The following is a 21,564-nucleotide window of genomic DNA, read 5'->3' on the forward strand; positions in this document are numbered from 1 at the left end:
GAGCAAAATCAGACAGCTTCCAGGCCATGGTTAGCCTGGTATTCTGTGAGCAGCTGCAGAAATAGGGGTGGTGAGACCACACCCATAAAAGCCCCTTTGCAGAGCAAGTAATTTCACTTCCACCTTAATGTCCCTCTTCTGCCTCAGCACCTGCACTTCCATCCCCTCTCCCCAGCAGAGCCCTCATGCCAGCTGCTGAGCCTGCAGCTACCTGCTGGTGGCACGGAGGAGGACGTGGAGCCCAGGGTGCTGCTGCACATAATGTGTGTGGTACTCAGCAAGTGTCACCTGCTCTCCCAGGTGCAGCCTCCTCCCACGGCCCCTCCTGCCTCACGCCATCCATGAATGAAGGAGGACTTGTTATGTGGCCTGGCTTTGCCCATTATGTGGCCACATGCTTATCCTGACAGAAAATATGTCCACAGGATAAAATACAGGCTAGTGGGAAGGCTGCTGAGCGCCACTGCTGAAAAAGGGAAGAAGGATGTGTTCAATCCTGGTACCAGAGGAAATGATTGGGAGCTGCAGGGAAAGGTTTGGACTGGATGGGGCTCTAAATACCAGAATGAAAGTCAAGTAAATGCAATGAATAAAGCATAGCCCAGAAAAGGACCTTTTAAATTATTTTCTTTGAAGCCTGGTGGCATAGTAAGGGATCAGCCTTCAGACACAGAAAGAGGATCAAGAGGCATCTTGTTAGGAGAGAGTAAGGTGGCCATGGTACACCTGTCTCAGCACAAAAGCCAAACTGGTTTTTGCTGCGCCCAGGAATGAGGACTGAGACCTTAAGCTGCATGAGTTGGCTGGTCCTCCTCCTGCCAGAACAGCAGAACACATGAAGGTGAAGAATGTTACTCCTCAGAAGGGTGAGAGACCTCCTGATCTTCCTTCATGTTAGGATTTGCTTGATGGGTTTGGTTTCAGCATCTGTGAAATGAGGATTTACAGAGAATCACGTTGTTACTGTTAAACTGCCTTATCACTTTTATTTTTACTTGCATTCTGCCAGTAGAGAAGAGGCAGGATCCCATTGGGCTAATTATGCCACGTGCCAAGAACAAAGAGCTGGTGATTTGAGCTTGCTGCCTGTTGTGCAGAGCGGATACACTACACAAAACAGAGAAGGCCATGGAAACAATGCAGTGGCACTGGTCAGCAGAGCAAACAGCAGCCACAGCATGCGAACACCACACCATCTTCACAGTGCTGGAGGCACTGGGGCAAACAAGAGCTTAACGGGGTTTGGAGGGGGGACAATGTGCAGCCCGATTGATGTTTACAGGATTCACCGGGGCAGCGAAATAGCCCACTGGAAAAATCTTTCGGTGGGTCATCAGGCTTGCTTTCACTGGGCAGAGAGCCACAGCGTGCGTCTCGCAGCACCAGCCAAGCTGCGAGCGGCCTTAAAGGGCTTTAAGGGGTGCTTGTGCGTGCGCTTGTTGCACCTACCTGGCGGGCCAGGCAGGGGGCTCGCGGGAGGAGACGGCTTCACGGCAAGTGCAGCGAGCAGGGCAAAGGGCCCCAGCGCGCTGCCCGGCCACCTGCCCCAGGGAGAGGGCTGGCTTGGGCTCGGGTGGAGAGGAGGAGGCAGCGGCCGAGGCCTCACAGGTGGGCAGTGGGAAACTCTAGACTCGGCGTGAGGAGCGAGCAGCACGGGCTCGGAGCTGGCAGTGCCGGGCGCTGCAAGAGCTCCCGGTCGCGGGCACGGCGCGCCCCGGCGAGGCGCCGGCTTGCGCAGCGCCCGGCGGGGGCCGGGCAGAGTCCGCCCCGGGGCCGGCTCAGCGCAGCCGCCGGCTCCGCCCCGGGGGCCACATCGGCGGAGGGGGGAGTGCTCTGCGAGCTCAGCCGTGCCCAGCCCGCCGAGCGGAGCAGGTAGGCGCGCTGCGGCCGCCCGCCCCAGAGAGGCCGGGGAGCGGGGCGGCACGGGCGGGGTGGGGGGCGCGGACCGGGACGGCGCGGACCGGGACTCCCTCCAGTGCGCCCGGACACCCCGCTCCCTTCGACCCGGGGGTCTCGGCGCGGCGGGACGGGGGCCGTGCCCGGCGGGGACTTCCCGGGGGTGTTCTGCGGGGCTTTCTGGTGGCCGGGGCGGGAGCCCCCACTGCGGTTCGGCAGCTCCGGGCACCCCCGCGCCCCTCCCGGCGGGGCTGCGTGCGGGCCGGGGGAACCGCTCGGGGCGCCGGTCCCCGCTGCTGGGCGCCCCCAGGCGCGCCCCTCCACACTCGAGAGGGGTCTGAGCTGCGATCCCCTGGCGGAGCTGGTGTGCGACCTGAGACCGCGCCAGGTGCCGCGGACGCGGTGCCCGCAGGAGCGGGTCCGGCTGGCCCGGCGGGTTGCTGCTGTGCGGGGATATCGGCCGAGTGCCTCTGCTGCCTGCCGATGAGACTGGGCATACAGCTGGCTTCAGTCGGCTCTGTCTTGATTGATTTCCAAGATGTGGATTAGATGCTTCCGTAGCGATCTTACCCTATTACGACTACAGAAATCTGGTGCTGGCCCAGCCTGCTGTGTCCCTTTTTCCTTCCTTCCTTTTTAAGATCCCTGTGAGCAGTTCAGAGTAGTGCTTGCAATTCAACAGCTGGATAGATGCTTTAAATGCGAATTGTATTTGCAATGTGACTGGTAACAAATCTGTTGGTAAGGGGATAGCGGCTTGTTGCACTCCAGGCATGCTGATTCTGCCCTGTAGCATTAAAGCTCTGCTGTGAATGCTTTCATATAAAATGGGGTGTTTGGTACAAAAAAATAAGAAACCAAGAACCCAAACCCAACCATCCTGGGATCTAAATATTGGATTCAGTAAACTGTAAAGCTGATTTAGGATAAAGTGTCCCTATGTATTGGACAAGCTCTGGCATATTGTGTATAAGATGAGAGCTTGAAACTTAGTAGCTGCGCAAGGGAGGGACAGTGTGCTATTGCAGTGCTCCCAGAGGTAGTGGCTGGGGAGAAGAGCTGCTCTTGGAGGTTTGAGCTGCTGTTGAGGGTGGAGGTTCACAGGGATGTAACACATCCCACCACTTGTGAGGCCTCTGGGTTGTTAGCTTCTGACAACACCCGTGTGCTTCTGTGCAAGTGAGGGTGAACAACTGGAGAGTGCTGTCTTGAAATCTGCCATCAGTGATACTTCCCCTCCATGGGTTTTTTGTTGGTTTTTTTTTTTTTACTTTCTCAGATGTCTTGGGCTTAAGAAAAATCCCCTTCAAGGCCTGAGATGTGAGCCTGCTGCTGTGAAGCTTGCTAGCTTGCTCACTGCATGAGAACTGTCAAGGAGAAGCCTGTGGTTAGAATAATTTTGGTGGACCACAAGGTCAAAGTGTAGAAACTGCTCTGAAAATCTAGATGGAGGTGTCTAGTGAGAGGAGTAGTCTCAGTAGTGTGCTGCTGTATGCTGATGTCAAGCATATGACAAATTGTAAAAATGACAAATTACTCAGCTCTTACTAAATACTTCATGAGCACTAAGTGGGAAGAAAGCGTTAATGAGGCAAAGGGCACTGGGTGGTACAGTCAGTGACCTGTTCTGCAGTGTCACTGCAAGGGCGTCGGAAGACCTGCCAGTGTTCCATAGCAGAACCTCTTGCAACAGTAAGGTGTTTTTTTAAATTCACATTTGGTTTTGGTCCTTTAGTGGGAGCAGAACTCCTAGAGCTGCAGTTGTGCTTCTTTACAAAAAAAATAAAATCCTTGGGTGCTTGCTCATGCTGGGCAGCTCACACAGGTGAGAGGAACCTTTGCCAACTGCTCTGCAAGCCTGTGTGTGGATTTGGAGTGGCTCAGAGGAGTGAGTAGCCTCACCTCACTCCTAACATTGTGTCATTTAGCACCCCTTTTGGAGAAGAATCTTGCTGCCAGAATATCTTTGCTTGGTGTAGCCTCTTTGGACCTAAAGCCCTCTTTGGCTGCATTTCTCCATCCTTGTCAAGAGCTCTGGGGGCCACTGAGATGACATTCTCTTCCCTGTGCTGCAGGGCTGGGTGAAGTCTTGCAGTGTTTGTTCAGCTTCCTACCTGTGTGTGACAGAAACAGAGCAAGACGCAAGCTGAGTGCCAGGAGAGAGCCCTCCCTGTGGGCAATCTCTGTCCTGCTGCATGGAAGCTCCTCCCTTAAGAGGATTTAGCAGCTTTAATGATGTGGCTCATCTGGACTCTCTTCATTACTGTTATTGTCTCTATTTTAGTTCTCGGGTGACAGGCAGGTGTAGTGTGACCTACAACTGTAAGCTGGTGCAGGAAATGCTCTAACGAGGCCTTCCCACAGCTCCATGGAGGTTTTCTTGTCCCTGCTACTCAAACTGCTCTGCTTCAAGCTCTTTGAACTGCAAGGGGTGGTTTCACATGAAATTTCCCATCTGACTGTAACCAAGGGTAGATTTTACCACTCTTCTGTCACTCTGTGTCCTGGTCTCATAGCTGTAAAGGAGCAAGGGTCTATTCAGGACTGCAGGTGTTCATCCAGTAGATGTTTAAGTCAGAGGGATGCAGGTGGGAGTTTTGAGACCTCTGATAACCACAGGCCTCAGGGCACTTTTCAAACCATGGCTGTGGTTCTTGGTGCCTGCTGGCATTGCTGCATCAGGAGGCACACAGCACTGGCAAAAGCATTGCCACAAAGACCTTTGGGCACTGATGGGATAGGGTCTGTTATGGGAATGCCAGGGGGCTTGGATCGTGCTATATGAAGCAGTAATCACTGCTCCACTTTAATGGTGCCTGTGGCATGGCAGCCATCTTTTTCCTGGTCTGGTTTCCCTTGGCCAGTGAGTGGGAAGTGCTAGAGGGGGTGGGTTCTGTCGGGGCTCAGGCTCTGTTTGAGTAGCTTGGAAGGCTGGAGGAGGTAGCAGTTATTTCCAGTGTAACAAGGGGTGATTGTAGCCACAGCCTTCTTGCACTTACTCCTCAGTTTCCATTGTGGAAAAACTTACATGCACCAAAGCTAACTTATTACTGCCAAGAATTATGGCATTCACCCTAGAGTGCCTTAACTTCACCTCTCTAAAATAGGAGCATGACATCTTTATCCCCTTCTTCTCTCTCTCTGCCTTCATTTGTCTCTCTACATGGATCGTGCCATCCAGAGGCCTGGAGTCCTTTTGTGCAGCAAAGGGGTAGCTGGGCCCTTTAGCCTACCCACCACCATGTGCTTGTCAGCTTTCATGGGCAAAGAAATAAACTGTGTCCTTGCACTAATGCATCTGTTGGAGGAATGTGGGATTGGAGCTTTCTACAGGCTACTGATTAATGACAGACGTGTGAAGGGATGGCTGAGTGAGCCACCTTTCCTTTAGAACTGTCTAATCAGATGCAATCATTACCTAACCACCTCTGTGTCTTTTTGGCTCTTCTGTATTCTTAGAGGGAATGAAATGGAGGAAAGGCTAAAAATTACAGGCTGTCTTGGCATGGTGAAAGGAATAATACAGGAGGCACAGTCAGTGCCAGCAGTTCCTTGACGGCTGGTTGGCTATGGCACAGCCTGTTTGCTGAAAGCTCTCTGGGCTCTCAGGGCCTGGAAACACTGAAGCAGTTAATGGCTGACTTCAGTTTAGATGGGGTGATAAGTGAAGCAAAGGAACCGTGTAGTGGAGATTGCTTAAATCACTTCTTGAGTGCACTCTCAGATTCAGAGCTAACTAATTTTCTGGAAGAAGGATGAGGCATTACTGTGAGCAGCTCTGCAGAAGGGACTGTCTGGCTGCTCAGAGAAGAAAAAGGGAATAAAACAGTAGCCTGTGGGGATGGGAACAGGGATTGGAGACTGCCAGCTCTGAACCCAACCACGTGTCCTTTTGAACACAGGGAAGCTGGGTGGTTTGTGGCTCATCCAAAGTAAATACAGGAGAGAAAGGGAAGGAGACTAAGCTGGGGACAGGCTTTGTCCTGTGGGAAGAGGTGTGTGCACAGGCTGTCTGGCTGACTGCTCTAGTTCTTTGTCTCCTTGGTGGAGCTTCAGAACTGGGACACCACCTACTGGGACACCACCATTTAAAAGCAAATCAAAACAAAGTCCAGTGCATGTACTTAATATCTGAAAGTTGCTGGTGTGGTAAGTGCCCTGACTGTCTTTAAGGAGCTCAGGAGCTGAGAAGGACCAGAGGAAGAACCTTGCACAAAAGGTGAAGTACTGGTGGAATTTGTTCAGGATGCTGCTAGGCTGCTGATTTTAGTTGCTTTGCAGCACAGCCTTGAGGCAGGTGCATCATGAAAGCGCTTTACCCTTTACTACAGAATTGTTACTGAGCTGTAAGCAGATTGCTGATCTCTTCCAGTATGATGATAATCCCATGGCCGTGTGTACTGGAGAAATGCTGATCTGGGATGGACCGTATACATTAGGATATCCGGCAGCCTGAAGATTTGAAGTTATATAATGGGGAGTTCCCTTTGTAGGCAAAACAAATCTGCTTCAGTCTCTCATATGCAAGCAGAAGAACAGATGAGCTGTCAGAGCTGCAGCCATGCACTTTGAGCTAAGCTGGTCTTCCCACAGCTGGAGTTGGGAGCTGCCCTTGGTCCCTCCTGTTCCCATTGTCAAGGAGGTAGTTCGGGAAAGGAAAGGAATTATCTCAGAGGGGTTTGCACAGCAGGGACTGAACATGCTGTAAAGTAGCTATACCTGTTGGGAACGAAGGAGGCTGTTTCCTAGAGTTGTTCTGGAAAAGAGGTTACAGTCACTGGATCTAAACATATTCTTCTTCAGCACCTTGCTTGGGTCACTGCCTCTGTGATCCATGAGGTTTCTGTGCCCTTGCCAGGAGGGTTCAAGGGACTACAGAGGAATGTGATGCCCTCAGCTCCTGCCTCTACAGGAGAGGCTTCATGCAGCACCTTGTCTGTCCAGTTTTAAAGTAAGCTGCTCCAGGATGCTGGTTTTTCTTGGGCTGGTACACCAGACTGGCACAGGTTTGAGCAACCTGGTTCTGGGGTTTCGTGCATTGGGTTGCTGTGGGGCCGCTCCTTAAGCTGTATTGGTGCTGGGCTTCTGGAACAGCATGCAGGGCAGGTGTGGAAAGGGCATTTTTGGCACTTGACTAGGACTTCAAGGGCTGCTACTGTCATCCCATAATATAAGAATATGCAAATCCTTAATGCCTGGAGCTGGTATGTCTCCTGTGGTAGATGGTAAGCAGTTTTGTTGGGAATCAATTGCAAAGTCTAAATTAAATAGATTATGTGTACTAACTTAGTCTAGTTAGACCTTTCTAGGGAGGTTTCTATACCTTTTGTGGCATTTCAGTTTGTAAGTGTTCTAGTAATAGAGGGAAAAATATTTGTGTTGGGAGTGTCTTATTCCCTTCCTATATGATTTTTTTCTGATTTCTTTTTTGTCTTGCAAATGGCTTACTTAGTATTACTTGGAATGTGTGTGGAAAGAAATTGAAAAGAAGTTCTGTATTCAGTGGTGAGAGTGTCAAGGGGTTTTTTGGACTTTGATCTCCAGAGTTATGGCTGCTTTCTAAAGTTGCTTTGCAGACTACTCTGCTCCTCTCCTCTCTGCTTGTAATAAATTAATTTGTAGAGTACTCTTTGCATAAAAAGGTGCTGTTCTGAGTGGTGTGGTAACAGGACACTGTCTCTAGGGCTGCATTGGTTCTGGGGCTTCTTTCATGTGGTGCTGTGGCACAAAGTGTCCTCTTGCCTGCTGTGGAATTGGTCATGTGTCTGTCGTGGATTGAAGTTGCTGGTAATGAGTCAGTCCTGAGTGGCTTTGCTGGAATGTCCTCAACTTCCCAGTGTGCTTCCTCAGCGTCTTGGTCCCCTCACTCCCTTTATTGTGTCATGGATCTAGGTGCCCTGTAAGACACAGAAGCAGAACAGGACTCAGATTAAGAAGACAGAGTGCTGACCTGCAGGTTAGCAAGGCTGTTTGCCCTTGCTGCTGTCTTGTGTTTTGCACTGACCAAACAGACATGGGAGCTATTCTGCAGGATCTGTGCTGCATGGTTGAAGAAACTGGGGCTTAAAAGGCAGGCAGGAATTCTAATTATGCTCATCTCTGGAGTCTTTCAGGGGAGGGAGGACCAGATAAAACTCCAGTTGCCTACATGTACTTTCCCAACAGTCTGAGAAGCTGCTGGACTCTTCTTTGCATTCAGGTCTCTTTCTGGTTCCGGCTTGCAGCTATGCACACAGAATAGCTAAAGAGCTCTCTGAGCTGTGCAGTGAATCTGCCTATTCCCCAAGGAAGCTCTTTTAATTAGAGAGGACTTCTGCTCAGCAGCTGCTGTGGAACAGTGCTAGACCACAGCTGTGTGGAGAGGCCCTGGTGAGCCGTGTGAAACAAGGTAAAGGCACAGCCCTTCCCTGGTTCTCATGGGTCTGCTGCACTTGTCTGACTGCACAGGAGTGGGGGGGAGAGGCTTCAGGTACAAGAGGAGTTCCTGCAGGCTGGTGGTGTGGGGGAGTGGAGCCCTGTGTGATAGATCAGCCTTGCTAGTGAGCCCTAGCCCTTCCCTCCAAGTGGGCCTTGCTGCAGGGATGGCTGCTCCCTGTGCACAGAGCCCAGCAGCTCCTTTGCTCCAGATCCTCCAAGGCTGAGAACACCTTGTGCAAGTGCAGCTATAATTGGGGTGGTCCTGGCTGCTCCTGAGGGGTTGGTGATGCCCATAACTGCTGGTGCTTCTCCTGCCTGATGTGAGAGGACCTGAAACGTCAGAGTTTCCTCTTGCCCTTTCTCGCTGGGGGAGGTATTCTGACTCAGGGCTTCCTGGAATGAAACTGAGGTGACAAAAAGGCAATTGCCAAAACTTCTTGGGAATTTTTTAATGTCAAAAACTGCATCAAACTGGCTGCTGCCTTGGCAGAAGAGACTACTTCAAGGAAGGGCTATTTTGGGGAATGGCAAGCTGCTTTAATTCCCAAATCCAAGACCTCAAAGGCTTCTTTGATTTGGTGCTGCAGTCCTGCTGGTGGCCTCAGAGCCTGAGTGTTTTTGCATTCATTACCAGTCCATCGTGTAGCAGCTTTGAAGGCTGTTGTGGCAGTGATTTAGACTTGATCCTGTAGTAAAACACTAGGTTCCTTCTTTGTGTAGCTTCAGGTAGATAGGAAACCTCTTCCTATCCCAGCTGTCAGCCACCAGCAAGACCCACCAGTGTGTCTACAAGGAGGTGGCCATGCACTGGTGCTACCCCATGGGAACCCAGCAGTTACTCCTTGTTTGCCCAGAAGAGAGACAGCCTTTGCCACAGGGTGTTTGCTGTCAGGAAGAGCAGCCTGTGCAGCCATATGTGAGCTGAGGCAGCTCAGCAGCTGTGTGGTGCTGTCTGATGGTTATTCCATAGGTTATTCCTGTGCCCAGGATCTCAGCCCTGGTGCCCTGTGATGGGTGGGAGGAGGAGCAGGCAATGGGGCTTTGCTGGGCTGGGTTTCAAGCTGCTGCACTAGCAAGGGGTGGGTGTGTGTGCTGGGGGCAGAGGGAGCCATGTGTGACAACCATAACCTGCCCAGGAAGCGTGCATGAGACCTCTTGCTGTAGTTCTAGGGGATTGGTGAGTTTGGCTTGATTAAAAATTGTGGAGCTGATGTGAAATAAAACCAGGTGGGTTGTGAGGGGAAAGACAACAATACAGTGGGACAGAGGCAAGCAAGAAAAAATTGTGTCTGCAATCCTATTATGAAGTAGTCTTAGCCTCAATCATGATTTATTGATTAAAGATGGAACAGCCTGCATTTTTTCCCCCTGAAATGGGAGCATTTATGTCTGCACTGAGGCTCATCGGATTATTTGTAAATTAGTTATTCTGAGTTCTTTCTTATTTTAAAGTAAATACCTCTGAACTACTCATTTCCATCTTATTCTTCTAGCATTCCTCCATCAAATAGTCTTTATTTATGCTCTAAATATAGAAAAGGAGACCTTTTCAGGGAAGAAAAGGCCACCCAGCCTCTCTTGGTTTAGGTTCAGCTGAACCCGTTTTCCAGACCACTGTGCATAGGTCTGCAGACTCCAAGGAGGCCCCTCTTTTTCCCAAAACAGACCCAGCTTTTCAAAGTCTTGCTTCTTTTTTAACTGCCAAATTCCTAGGGAACCTATCCCATATGTCTGTTCTTCTTGGCTTGAAACAGTTCTGTCCAGAACCTACACATGTATTGCTTAGAAGGATTGATTAATTATTTTCTTTTTTTTGGGGTGGTGTTGGAGGAGTGATCTTAACTGCAAGTGGCAGCTCTGTCACTAATCAGTGTTTTTGTATTGCTCCAGTTAACTCTGCTGGGATTACCTGCATGGTAATGTTACAATCATCAGGGTAGCAAAACCCCTCTGTGTGTTGCAGCCTGCCTTGGAGTTCAGGACCATCTTCAAAGAAGGGCAACCAAAAGTTTTTGGGTATCTCTTCCAGCTGGCTAAGTGTTTTCTAGAGGACCCCTTTGCTTTCCAGCCTGGTCTTGCTGAGATTTCTTATTGTGGCATTTAACTTCCTAAAATGCTTAGACTGGGAACAAAGCAGCTTCGCTGCAGCTTCTGTAACAGCTCATGCTGTGTTATTCTTGCTCCTCACAGCATTGCTCTTTACTGCTGTACAATGTTGCTTTCTTTTCCATTTTCTGTCTCCTGTCAGAAGAGCTTGGCATGAGGAGAGTGTTCTCTAAAGGTGAAAGGAAAAAGTGCTAGACAATGCTGCTGTACATCTGAGAGACTGTACAGCAGCCCCTGTTGGGACTGACTGTTCCAGGGCAAGGTTTGAAATAGCTTCTGTGTTGCATCCTCAGAGCGATCAGGGCAGCAAGGGGTTTGGCTGTTGTGGCTGGGTACTGCCAGTTACAAATATGAAACTATTTGTATTATTTACCATGATGTTGGAGAGGGAAAATGTGGTTGAGGTGAAAGTTTTTGAGTAGCAGGAAGTGACTCAAAATATCTGTGATTTAAAGTCCTGCACTTTAGGGCTTTTCTTGCCCTCCTGCCCTCTGTATGTCATCATTTTGGAAATGGGCTGCTTGAGACAGAATCTCTTCCTCAGGAGCTTTTTATAGTTCCAGCTTTTTCTTTTCATTTGTACCCTTTGGTAGTGTCAAGTGGCATCTGTGGCACAAAACTCAGGATGTTGTGAAATGCTCATCCTCAGACTGTCTGTGACAATGCTCCCCATGTCAGCAGGGCAGACCATGCTCCAGCAGGGCACAAGGTCTCCTGTGACCCTGGGCTGGTCTGGTGGAAGTAGAGCTTTTTCTGGGGCAGAGGCTGGGTCTGGGAGTGACCTTCCATGGCTGTGTCACTGCTGCCACACACAGTGGCAGCACACAGTGTGTGTGATTCTGTACCACTGAGGTTGGAGACCCCAGGCTCAGCTGGCCCTGCCTGCTTGTAACAAATGGTTTGGCAGAGTTGCCTTCCTTGTCTTCCCTGGTATGCAAATCTGGGAGAGATCACGAGGTACTTTGTGTGAGAATCTAGCAGGAATCCTGTACTTCTGATTGCTGTACTGTCAGCCTGCAGTGGGGGCCTTCAGATTGGAGGCCCCTGGTGATGGTGGGGCAGACCTTGCTGAAGAGGGGCAATTGTTACAGCTGCTGATCTGTGCTCTTCTGTTCTAGAATCCCAGGTGGCAGTGCCAATGTACTAGCAGGGGCACAGGAGTGGTTAAGTAGCTAAATATTAGCAAAAGGTTTATTTGGCAAAACCAAAGTTTCCTAAAATTCCAAATAGTAAAAGGACTGTTTCCCATAACAAGACAAAAGATGTATCCCCTTGTGGCCTGAGTCACTTTCCTGTGCCAGTAGGACTTCTTTTCACTTTCCAGTCATGATGGGTTTGCAGTACTCTTCCAGCCTCTACTTAATCTGTGGGCTAAAGGGTTAAAGCCTCAGCTTCTTTAGATCAATGCCTTGCTATCAGTAAAGAGTCTGATACAAAGCATGTGATATGATTATAGTAGACTATTAGCCTGTCTCTTCTGTTGTTCAAGGAAGATTACTTAATTCTAAAGCTTCACAGTCATTTAGAATAACAAGCCAGAGGCCTCTTCTGTTTGCTCTGTGGTGGGTATTGGGTTTTTGCTTTGTTTGTTGGTTTGGGGTTTTTTTCTGCCGCTTGAGAGCATGTGGATGTACTCTAGGGGGAGAGGTCTTGGGGAGAATACTGATGGCAGAGGACACTTCCATTCTCCAGTGGGCTGTCAGCTGCAAGGGACTTCATAGCTCTGGTGAGTCAAAACAGTTTGGCAGGGTGTCTGAGCTCCTCCCGAGGTTTAATCTGAGAAGGACAAGGGAGTGCTCATTGCCCTATGCCCTTCTGAGTAGGCAATCTCTAGTACTTGGACTTAGAGGTGTGTGGCTTCAGCTATGAAATGAACTCCAGGATAACTTGCAATTACTGGCAGTGGTGCTGGGTAAGCTCAGCTTCCTTCCTATGCCAGGTGCTGGTGCCCAGGCTCTGCTCAGCCCCACCCACCTGTCTGTGGAGCTGTGGGGTGTGAAGGCCCAATAAGCAGAGGGCAGGTAGAGAGAGAAGTTGTTTGTTTAAATGTTGTGCAAGTTGCTAAGCTGTGGAAAACTTCCTGCCCTTGAAGTAAAACTACTTTCCCTGCTAATTCCTGAAAAAAAGAGTAGGAAATCCTCATTTCCCAGGTCAAGCAGATGCTGTAACTTCTCAGAAACATGTTTGTCATAAGTGTGTTGAATCTAACCACCCACTAGTTACTTGCCCTAGCATCTGAGAAATGGAAGCAACTGAAAACCAGTTTGTTTGGAAGGGGAACTTTACAATAAAAAGTCCTCAACCTTGACCTCTTGCATTTTATGGGGGGAGGAGGAAGCAGGAAAGATAAAAATCAGTTCTACTACCTGGCTCCTACCTAAGTCTCACAGTCTCTGTTGCTGTTTCATAAAATAGAAAAAAAGGCTTTCTTCCTGCCTGGATTGTGGTAGCTTTTGGGTGCCCTGGCAGAGTCTGAGGAAGATGTCTTCAAGCCAAGTGGCATTGGGAGGGATATTGTGCAACTCCTTGGAGGAGATTTGTTGACCTCCAAGGCATTGCTTGCATGAGAAGGGAGATAGGGGAGCCTGTCCTGTGCATGTACTTGCACCTAGGATTTCCAGGCTGATGACTGGCACAGGGAAACACTTTGAAACATCCCCTGTGCTGCAGAACCATGCTGGGGAGAGGCTTATCAGGTAAGCATAAGCAGAATGCTCCTTGTCTGTGCTGGTCTCCCTGCTGCAGTTTGGAGTGCAGGTCCTGCTCACAGGTTTTGCTCCTCTGTGGGAAGGTGTGGGGCAGGCCAGAGCAGGGGCACTGCTTCTGACACACTGATGCCACTGACAGATGGCAGTGGGAGCTGGTGGGCACATCCATTTCAGAGGTTAGGTTTGCAGCCTGGCAGCTCCAAGTGCAGAAAACAAAGCTGAGCTGGTCTCGTTGTTGAAGCGATTAAAGAGCCAATGTAGTCAAGTGACAGAGTTGCCCAACCAGTTTTGTGAAAACTCTGCATTTTTACTGCATTGTGTGCTGGCTTTTAGTCAGTGTGGAGACCTCTTTCTGGACCTGACCTGCAGAGCTTGTTGCACAACTAACATTCTAATACGTGGTAATTAAAAAGAGAAAGTCCACTAAACTCTACTTTTGGCTATTTCTTCTGTCTGCTATTTTTGGTAAGTTGATTAATTTCTTCTACTTTTTTTTTTTTTGTAGGGGTAGAGGAGAATCAAATGACTTCTGGGACAGTTTGTCAGGTTTGGGATTGGTTTTTTCCTCCCATTTTTGGCAGATTTCTATCTCTGGTTTTGATGTATGGAAAATTTTGCTTAAATCAGAGAAACGCTGTCCTGCAAATACTGTCATGCTGTGCAAGCATGAGTGTGTAGGCTGAAAATAGCAAAGAACTTTCTCAATTTGCCAGTTGTAGGGACTGAAGACCTACTTAAATGTTGGCTTTCAATCTAAAGTGTGAAGGCCAGATGTTCTCAAAATGTGTTACATTGCTTGTAAACATAGAGATAAAAACTGACGCTTCTAAAACTCTGCTGCTCTTTGATACTGAACTGTGGGCTTGGTTTCTTTTTAAGGATATGATAGTGGTTTATAAATATCTGATCACTTCCCCTTAAGCATCAGAAGTACATTTCTAAAATACGCATTTCCTTTTTACAAAATACACAACACATGCTTGCTGTGATAAAGCACACTGAAAAATCTATGCCATGGTAGGAAGTCCTACAGGTGCTTTGTAATCCAGGGTCTTGCTGGGGAATGCAGTTGCTAGTCAGATAATTCACACAACAGTGTATTAAGTATGGAAGTCAGACAGAAATCTGCATGTCTTACCAGGTGCACCAGGAGCAAGTCTATCTTTGCATTGTGAGCTGATAAGTTCTCTCAGAAACTATTTCTCAGGAATAGTTCTTTCCAGTGGTATTTCTGCAGTACCTTCTGCAGCTGTTGCCTTGCTGTAGTCTGCTCCCTTTGCCCCAGGAGTAGCAAATGCAGGGGGACTGCATTCATGTTTGAGTCTCTGTCCTGCAGATGTCTTGCAGATGCTGTTAGGGTCTCACTGTGCATGTCTGTGCTGGCAGTTCAAAGTTTGCAGGTAATTGAGTGTGATGCTGCAGTTTGCAGGCTGATGTAGCTATGCTGCTCTTTCTGTGCTTAGCCCTCAGACCATCTCCTCTACCACTGAAGATGATTACTTCAGAAGAAACTCTCTAGTAGTAGGTGGAATAAGAGAGGATCTGGTTTGTTCTGTTTTCAAAATTTGTAATATGCAGAAATACTTTTCTATCTTATACTGACACCTTCCTTCAAAAAGAAAGTGTATCCGTATCACTGAGATACACACACATATATCTATCTATATATATATATATATAATATGTAATATATGTACCTTGATTTTTAGGATCCAGCTTCTCCCTCCATCCTTCCATTATAACTTGTGAAGAGATGCTATTTGGAAAATTTCCATGACAAACATAATCTTGTTTATGTTTTCAAGGTCAATACACAGCTGGTATTATCTCAGTGAAGCTTAGGGAAAGTTCAGTGAATTCAGACTTGGGTCGTTCATCAACTGTGTGGTTATTTGCTTGCCAGAGACAAGATGTACCTCCCAGGTGTACTGAAAGTCCAAGGCCTTTGTATATTAATGTCAACAAGATGAACTCCTTAGGATATGCTTTGTATGTTAATGGGGCTGTAACTTACAGTCTCTGCCCTGAGGGCACTGATGTACCTGGTTAACAGGAGACTTAGTAACTCTGTCATTGTTCATTAACTGGTAGTGTTGTGTGAAGCTGTCCTGTCTCATCAGTCATGATCAGGAGACTTTCTGATTGCCAAATGTCTGTTCTGTATGTGCATGGATAGAGAAGCAGCTGGGCTTTGTGGTGAAGGGTTCAGAATCCTGCAAAGAATGACCTCCTCAGCCCCATGGCTTTGTGAGCTGCCCCTTCCCCAGTCTCTCCTGCGTGGGGATGTCTGCTTTGGAGCTGGGAAGTGGCCATTTATTGAGCAACTCTAGTGTGCTGGCTTCTGTGGCTTCTGGATTGGGATAACACTGTAAAAAGTAACTGCACTGGCCTTCAAAATGGCCTCAGCCTCATGCAAATTACTGTGCAGATAAACATCTTTATGGAACCAGCAGCATGCTGATCCCTTCCTGGGGACACCTGCTAGTTGGGCAGAGGGATCCAGTTGTGCAGCCTGAGTACAGCAGTGGGAGTTCCATCTCCAGGATTTCTTGGTCAATCTGTCTGCAAATGAATCCAGCTAACTTTGGCCAGTGTTGTGGTGTGAGAAAGAAAAGACGGGGAGGTGAGACAGGACCAAGGACAGCTTTAGGTATTTTAAGTGTCCAGGCTTGTAATATATTGAGGGAAATGACCTGTTGCAATGTGTAAGACTTAGCCTAAGTGAGGAAGGTGGTGCTTGCTTGTTGTGTCAAGAAGCACCTGCAATGCTTGAGATCAGCTGAGGCTGCTTTGGAGGTTCCTTCAGTGCCTCAGCTGTACTTTCACTCAAAGATCCCCCCTTCCACATCAGATACAAGATGCAAGAGAGGATCAGGAGCCTTAGGGTATGTTTCAGAACCTTAGTTCATAGTGTTGTCTGCTGCATCTCTGCATCTGTCAAACTGGAAGTTTCTCCTTGAGCAGGCAGGAGGGATAGCAGATCTGAGCCATCACACCAACCTTACAGGGCATTTGAAGTGTTTGTGGGGGCAATGGAAGTAGCAGCTTGTCAAAGCCAAATCTGGTGGTGGTTTGACCCCATCCTAGCCTGGTAGAAGTTGGTAGTAGCACGTCCTATAGGGTCTACCTTAGTTTTATGTCCCCTGGTGTTACAGCCTGAGGGGTGCTGGTGGGGAGCAACTGGTCAAAGTACACAGAAACAACCTGCAGTTTCTTTGTAACCAGTCATTTCCTGTCCTTAAGCAATAGGATGTGGAGAAGAGGGGACAGCATCCTCAGGCTATGTAGATACAGTCAAATGTGAATGCTCTTTGCCTGAGCTGGAGAATTGGGGCTTCCTGTCAGAGCTCAGTGCTCTTGGGAACATCTTTGCTGTCCTTAGGGGTTTGCATGATCTTTGCACTTTTTTGTAAGTCTACTGAAACAGTGATTTCCACAGCTGTTCTGCTCTGGTTTGTTTTGTGGTTCTTGTCTTTCATTGCACTCATAAATGAGCCCCTTATTTGTGCTGTACAGTAACTTGGCAGCTGAGGTGTTTCAGCTGCCAGAGCTCATCAGGGAGAAACCTGTGGAGTGAGCATGAGGGTGGCTGCAGAGGAGGGGTGAGCCCTTCCCAGCAGAGCTGCATGGCCCAGGCATGTACAGAGCTAGCCTGGGCCAAATATCATTAAGTTCATTGAGCACCAAGCATGCAGTGCTTGCTGGGTGAGGCAGTACAGGATTTAATTGGATAGAGCAGAATTGCAATTAAAAATTAACTTAGCCTCTCTGCGCCTTGACTGATGTGGTTATAAATTCATTCTGCACATGAATTTTCCCCTTCCTGCCTCTGTGGCCAAGGCAAGTCAGGAGGCAGAGGCATTCAGCTCTCCCCATATCACCTGTCCTCTGGGGTCACCTTTTACAGGAGGGAGACTGGGAGTTTCAAAGGCTCCTGTGACAAAAATAAGTTAACCTCTGTGCTGTGATCGGACTCCTCTGCAGTTGCTAACAAAGCAGGCCTCTGTCTGCATCTCCTCAGGCAAACATGTCCTGGATTTTATGTTCCTACTCCACATGCAGGTCTTGCTCTCATTGCTGTTGCTGGGAGAATGATGGGCCTGAGACCTGGAGGTCACGAGTGGACAGGAGGTTATCCCTCGATGCCAGTCTAGCCTGTGAAGACTTGTTCCATTCCTTCCTGGTGGAAAACCCCTGAGTTCTGGATCAATTGATGCCTTCCTGGAATTAGTTCTCCCTTCAGGTCCTAGGTCTGAACCTTGGGCTAAGAAACACCCTGGATATCAACTTCATAGCAGCTGACCAGGCTGTGTTGGCAACCAAGTTTTTGTGGCACTAGTGCCTCAAAGCAACACACTGCATAAATAATCGTGTATGTCTTTACAAGATGGAGAATGAGAGGTTGCAAGAAATGCCATTCTGCAAGCTGATGGTATCTTATGAAATCCTCTACGGAGCTGGCATCAATCTGGAGAATGACAGGGAAAATTTGGATGTGTATGTACAGGATTGTTGAAAAGAGCAGGTGTTGCTGCTTGGGGCTGAAAATTCAAATGGTCAAAGCAGTAGGAATGGAGAGGGAGAGGAAAAAACAAATAATTGTGGACAGTCAGTGGAATTTGAAAGCTGCAGACTTCACGTATTTAACCTTGCATGCATTGCTGCAAGACATTAAAGCTCAAAACTTGACCAACTTCAGAAGGCAAACTTCACCTTTTACTGCAGCACTAGCTATGGTGCTTAAGTTGGCTTTTCGGCGCTGAGTGGCATTTGGATATGCCGGGTTGTGCTAACTCCGAGCTCATCTCCTTCCAAACCTGCCTTATGTCAAATTTTGTTGAGCTTCTGCTTCTACTGTATGACAGTGATGGTCTCATGACTGTGCAATTTCAGAAGATGGAGTTTTGAGGAGTTTCATTGATGTAGTGGACAAAATTAAGTTAATTTGCAAAGAAGGGAAAGCTGGAAAATCTGTAATATTTCAGTGAAGCTCTAAAGTATCTTAAAAGCTCGAAGCAAAACCTTTAGATGCTTTCTCTCTTCTGACATGAAAACTGTGCTTTGAATTACTTTATGACTAGGGGCTATGAAAGAGATACGTTGCCCTGTGGCAAGAAGAGAATGGTGCATAATGCTGTAATGCCATTGGGGTTGGATATTTGGTTTGGGGTTGTGTTTTTAATAAACATTGAAGATGGTATGCCTTTAACAAATAGCTAGGAGTAGAAGAGCCCTGATAGCAATATTTTACTCTTGTTACCTCAGGCATATCTTCTTTCTCAGTAAACTTGCTTTGCTGCTTAATTAGCTGAAATAACTTTTATAAAGAACTTAACAGCTTTGCAAATCTGTTTTCCTGACAAATCTAAACTATGTGGGCAGAGTTTAAGTAGGCAGCATACAGCTTTTAGTGCTAGGAAGCAAGTCAGCGAGTACTGGGACTTGCCGCTCCAGTTTGAAAATTAGGAGGATTGCACCTGGGATCAGATGTCTTAAGGTAAGAAGTCCAGTGCATTGTGCAGGAAGTTGTTAGCTAGCTTAGTTCTTGGCTAGGTTAAAGAAGAGAAAAAACATGTGTAACTCCCACAAGAGAAATTCATCATCACCTAGGGATCTGGCTGCCTTTGCATTCTGGTTAGACTGCCAGGCTCTGGTTTGTGATCCTATTAAGAGGAGATGTGTTCGTGGTGAAGCCAGGAAGCAAGCCAGCTGGATGGGAAAATTCACATCTTAGTTATCTTCTCCAAGTGCTGCCTTAGGTGTTGGTACCTTCCAGGATTAGTGGCCTGAGAGAACATTTCTCCTGCAGAGGAAAGGAGGAATTCTGCTAACAGAGAGCCTTCACTCACTTTTCCTAGGTTGGTAGTGATGCAGCTGTTGTATAGTGCATCTGTGCTGGAACAGAGCTAACTCATGGTGATGGCTGCACCCCGGGGCCCTGAAAATGGAAATGCTGTGTGTTTGACATTTGGACCAGAAACTATTACAGGACTTTTCCATGGCTCATTTGAAGGACCTACTTTTGGGTGCAACTGGCTTTATGGCCTCTGACCTGAGGAGTTAACTGAAGAAAAACTGACTGAGGTGTTGCTAACTTGGCGGTGCAGTAAGAGCTCCTTAGGTGCAATGACTGCTATACAGACAAGATTTGAGACCAGCCTGCAGCACAGCTGGCTGACATTTTATATCCCTTCTGCTTCCCATCTCAATAACATCACTGCTGTGCAGTCATGAGCTTAGCACAGTCTGTAGCTGTGGTGTTCCTTGACGTTAGAGCAGCAGCTTGAGCCATAGAGTTCAGACTTGTGCTCTCTCCTGGTAGTTGAGGGTGACCATTGCTTGTTGGGAAGGCTGGCCAGTTATAACAAGGCCCACATACCAGTTTAGCTCCAGGGCTAACCTAAATATTTAATAGGATTAAGCGAAAGCCTTTGATTGGAACAAAAGAACAAACTGGGCTGTGGTGATCCTTGGTACACTGAGGCTGACAGCAGAGAACCTTGCTGACCTTGCTCTCTTGGGGCTGTTTCTTCCCAGGCCAGGCTGGTCACCCCAGCCTGTTATTGTTCTTCCTCTGGTTGGTGGTTCTTAAAGTGGCATGGTGTGTTTGGAGCAAGGAGCTTGGTAGAGCAAATTTTAAGGAACTAAAAAGTTCTCTGTTGTTTATGTAGGAAACAACTGATTCTGGGCCAGGAAGGAGAAGCAGGAAAGCTGACAGAACCACAGAATGGTTGGAAGGGACCACTATGGTCATCTGGTCCAACCTCCCTGTTCAAGCAGGGTCATCCAAGAGCATATGACGCAGGATTGCATCCAGATGGTTCTTGAACATCTCCACGGAGGGAGACTCCACACCCTCTCTGGGCAATCTGTTCTGGTGTTTAGTCACATGCACAGCAGAATTGTTCTTCCTCATGTTCAGGTGGAACTTCCTGTGTATCAATTTCTGCCTGTTGCCTCTTGTCCTGTTGCTTGGCACCACCGAGCAGAGCCTGGTTCATCCTCTAACACCCTCTCTTCAGAGTGAGACAGACATTGATGAGGTCCTCTTTCAGTCAGCTGTTCTCTAGGCTGAGCAGGTCTCACTCTCACAGCCTGTTCTTATAAAAGAGGTGCTCCATCCCCTTAATGATCTCTGTTGCCTTTAATAATCTATGTTGCTCCAGAAGCTCCATGCATTTCTTTTACTGCGGTCAAGGAATTGAAGTAGCTTGCATCACTTTTCACCACCAGAAGTAGTAGCTAGGGTTGGTGTTTTGATTGATGCTACTATTGCAAAGTCCATATAAATAGTGATGGAATTAGCAGTGTGTTTGTGGTTAAATCTCTTCTGTAACTGCTCTGTGTCACTCTGCAGGAGATCTTGGCGACAGTGACTGCAGTGTGGTTCTGGTGTCCTGTTTTACTGTCCTGAAAAGGCAGCTCTGGTATTCTATGCTGTCTGTGCATGTGCTCTGACGTCCACCAGACAAGCCAGAGCTCTGTACAGGGTAAGGGTGTTGCTCTGAAGATGCCCAGAGGACCTGTGTGTAACATAACTCCTTGTCTGTCTGCTTTCCCCTTAGGTCCTGTAAGTGAAAGAAGATGGGGTCTGGCTGCCTAAAAGTCACCAAGTACTTCCTCTTCCTTTTCAACCTCCTGTTCCTTGTAAGTATTTTGAGCATCTGTGGAGTAAGAAGGAAGGCCTGGACCAAAGTTAGCTAGAAGATGTTTTTGCTGGATGTTGGCCTAGTGTGTTCATTAAATAAAGTATCCAGAGTTTTGGAAGGAGGGGGGACCCCTGAAGTTGGGGGATGTCAGAGCTGCTGTGTTTGTCTCAGGTTTGCTAAGCAGCTCCACTCCCAGTAGCCACCTGCTGCCTCCAGTGTACACAGCTCCATTCCTGCATTGGGAAGGGAAAGCAGAAGTTATGGGTTCTTTCTGGAAGGAGAGTAGTTGTAACTACTTTCTCTGACACATCTGGAGCAGCAGCTGAACTGTCCCTGAGCAGCAAAGCTACAAAACCTGCCAAGTAATGGCAGTGCCCTCCTAAATAGGCCAGCCAGGTTTCAAAGAGCAACTCTAATTTTGTTTGAGTCCCAACGGCTGGTTTTGATTTGTGACAAGATGAATTAGTCCAAGTCTCCTGTTTGAAATGGAGTTGGGAGGTGGGGGAGACTGGGACAGGCTTGTCTGGGGAAATAAAACAGCCCCCTGGATGCAGTTATTTTCAAGTGTGAGGTTTAGCAAAAGACTAACTCCTTTTGGAACAGATTGGGTCTGGGAGGGCCACACACATTCTTGCATGCATCTTTCTGATGCCTGAATGTTGTGTGTCCTGTGGGCAGTGATGGTACTATTGGTGATGCCTTCTTGCAGTGGAATGGTGTAGTGGGGAAGTGCAAGGCTTCAACTTTCCACATGTCAGCAAGAAAATAGCCTGTCTCATGTCAGTATC

General features: G+C 48.0%; 1 protein-coding gene across 2 annotated transcripts in view; it reads left to right on the forward strand.

Moving 5' to 3' along the window:
- Positions 1-1,777: 1,777 nt before the first annotated feature.
- Positions 1,778-21,564, forward strand: part of CD82 (CD82 molecule) — a 38,533-nt gene continuing 18,746 nt past the window's right edge. Inside the window, exons 1-3 of one of the 2 annotated variants that reach the window (XM_066552477.1) lie at positions 1,834-1,872; positions 13,633-13,673; positions 20,693-20,774. In XM_066552477.1, the coding sequence (XP_066408574.1) occupies positions 20,712-20,774 (63 nt within the window). In that variant the 5' untranslated portion in view covers positions 1,834-1,872; positions 13,633-13,673; positions 20,693-20,711. Of the gene's footprint in view, positions 1,873-13,632; positions 13,674-20,692; positions 20,775-21,564 lie in introns of both variants that reach the window. The other variant, XM_066552476.1, reaches the window with a different exon arrangement.

The sequence above is a fragment of the Molothrus aeneus genome, chromosome 6, assembly GCF_037042795.1.
Source record: "Molothrus aeneus isolate 106 chromosome 6, BPBGC_Maene_1.0, whole genome shotgun sequence".
NCBI classification, from domain to species: domain Eukaryota; kingdom Metazoa; phylum Chordata; class Aves; order Passeriformes; family Icteridae; genus Molothrus; species Molothrus aeneus.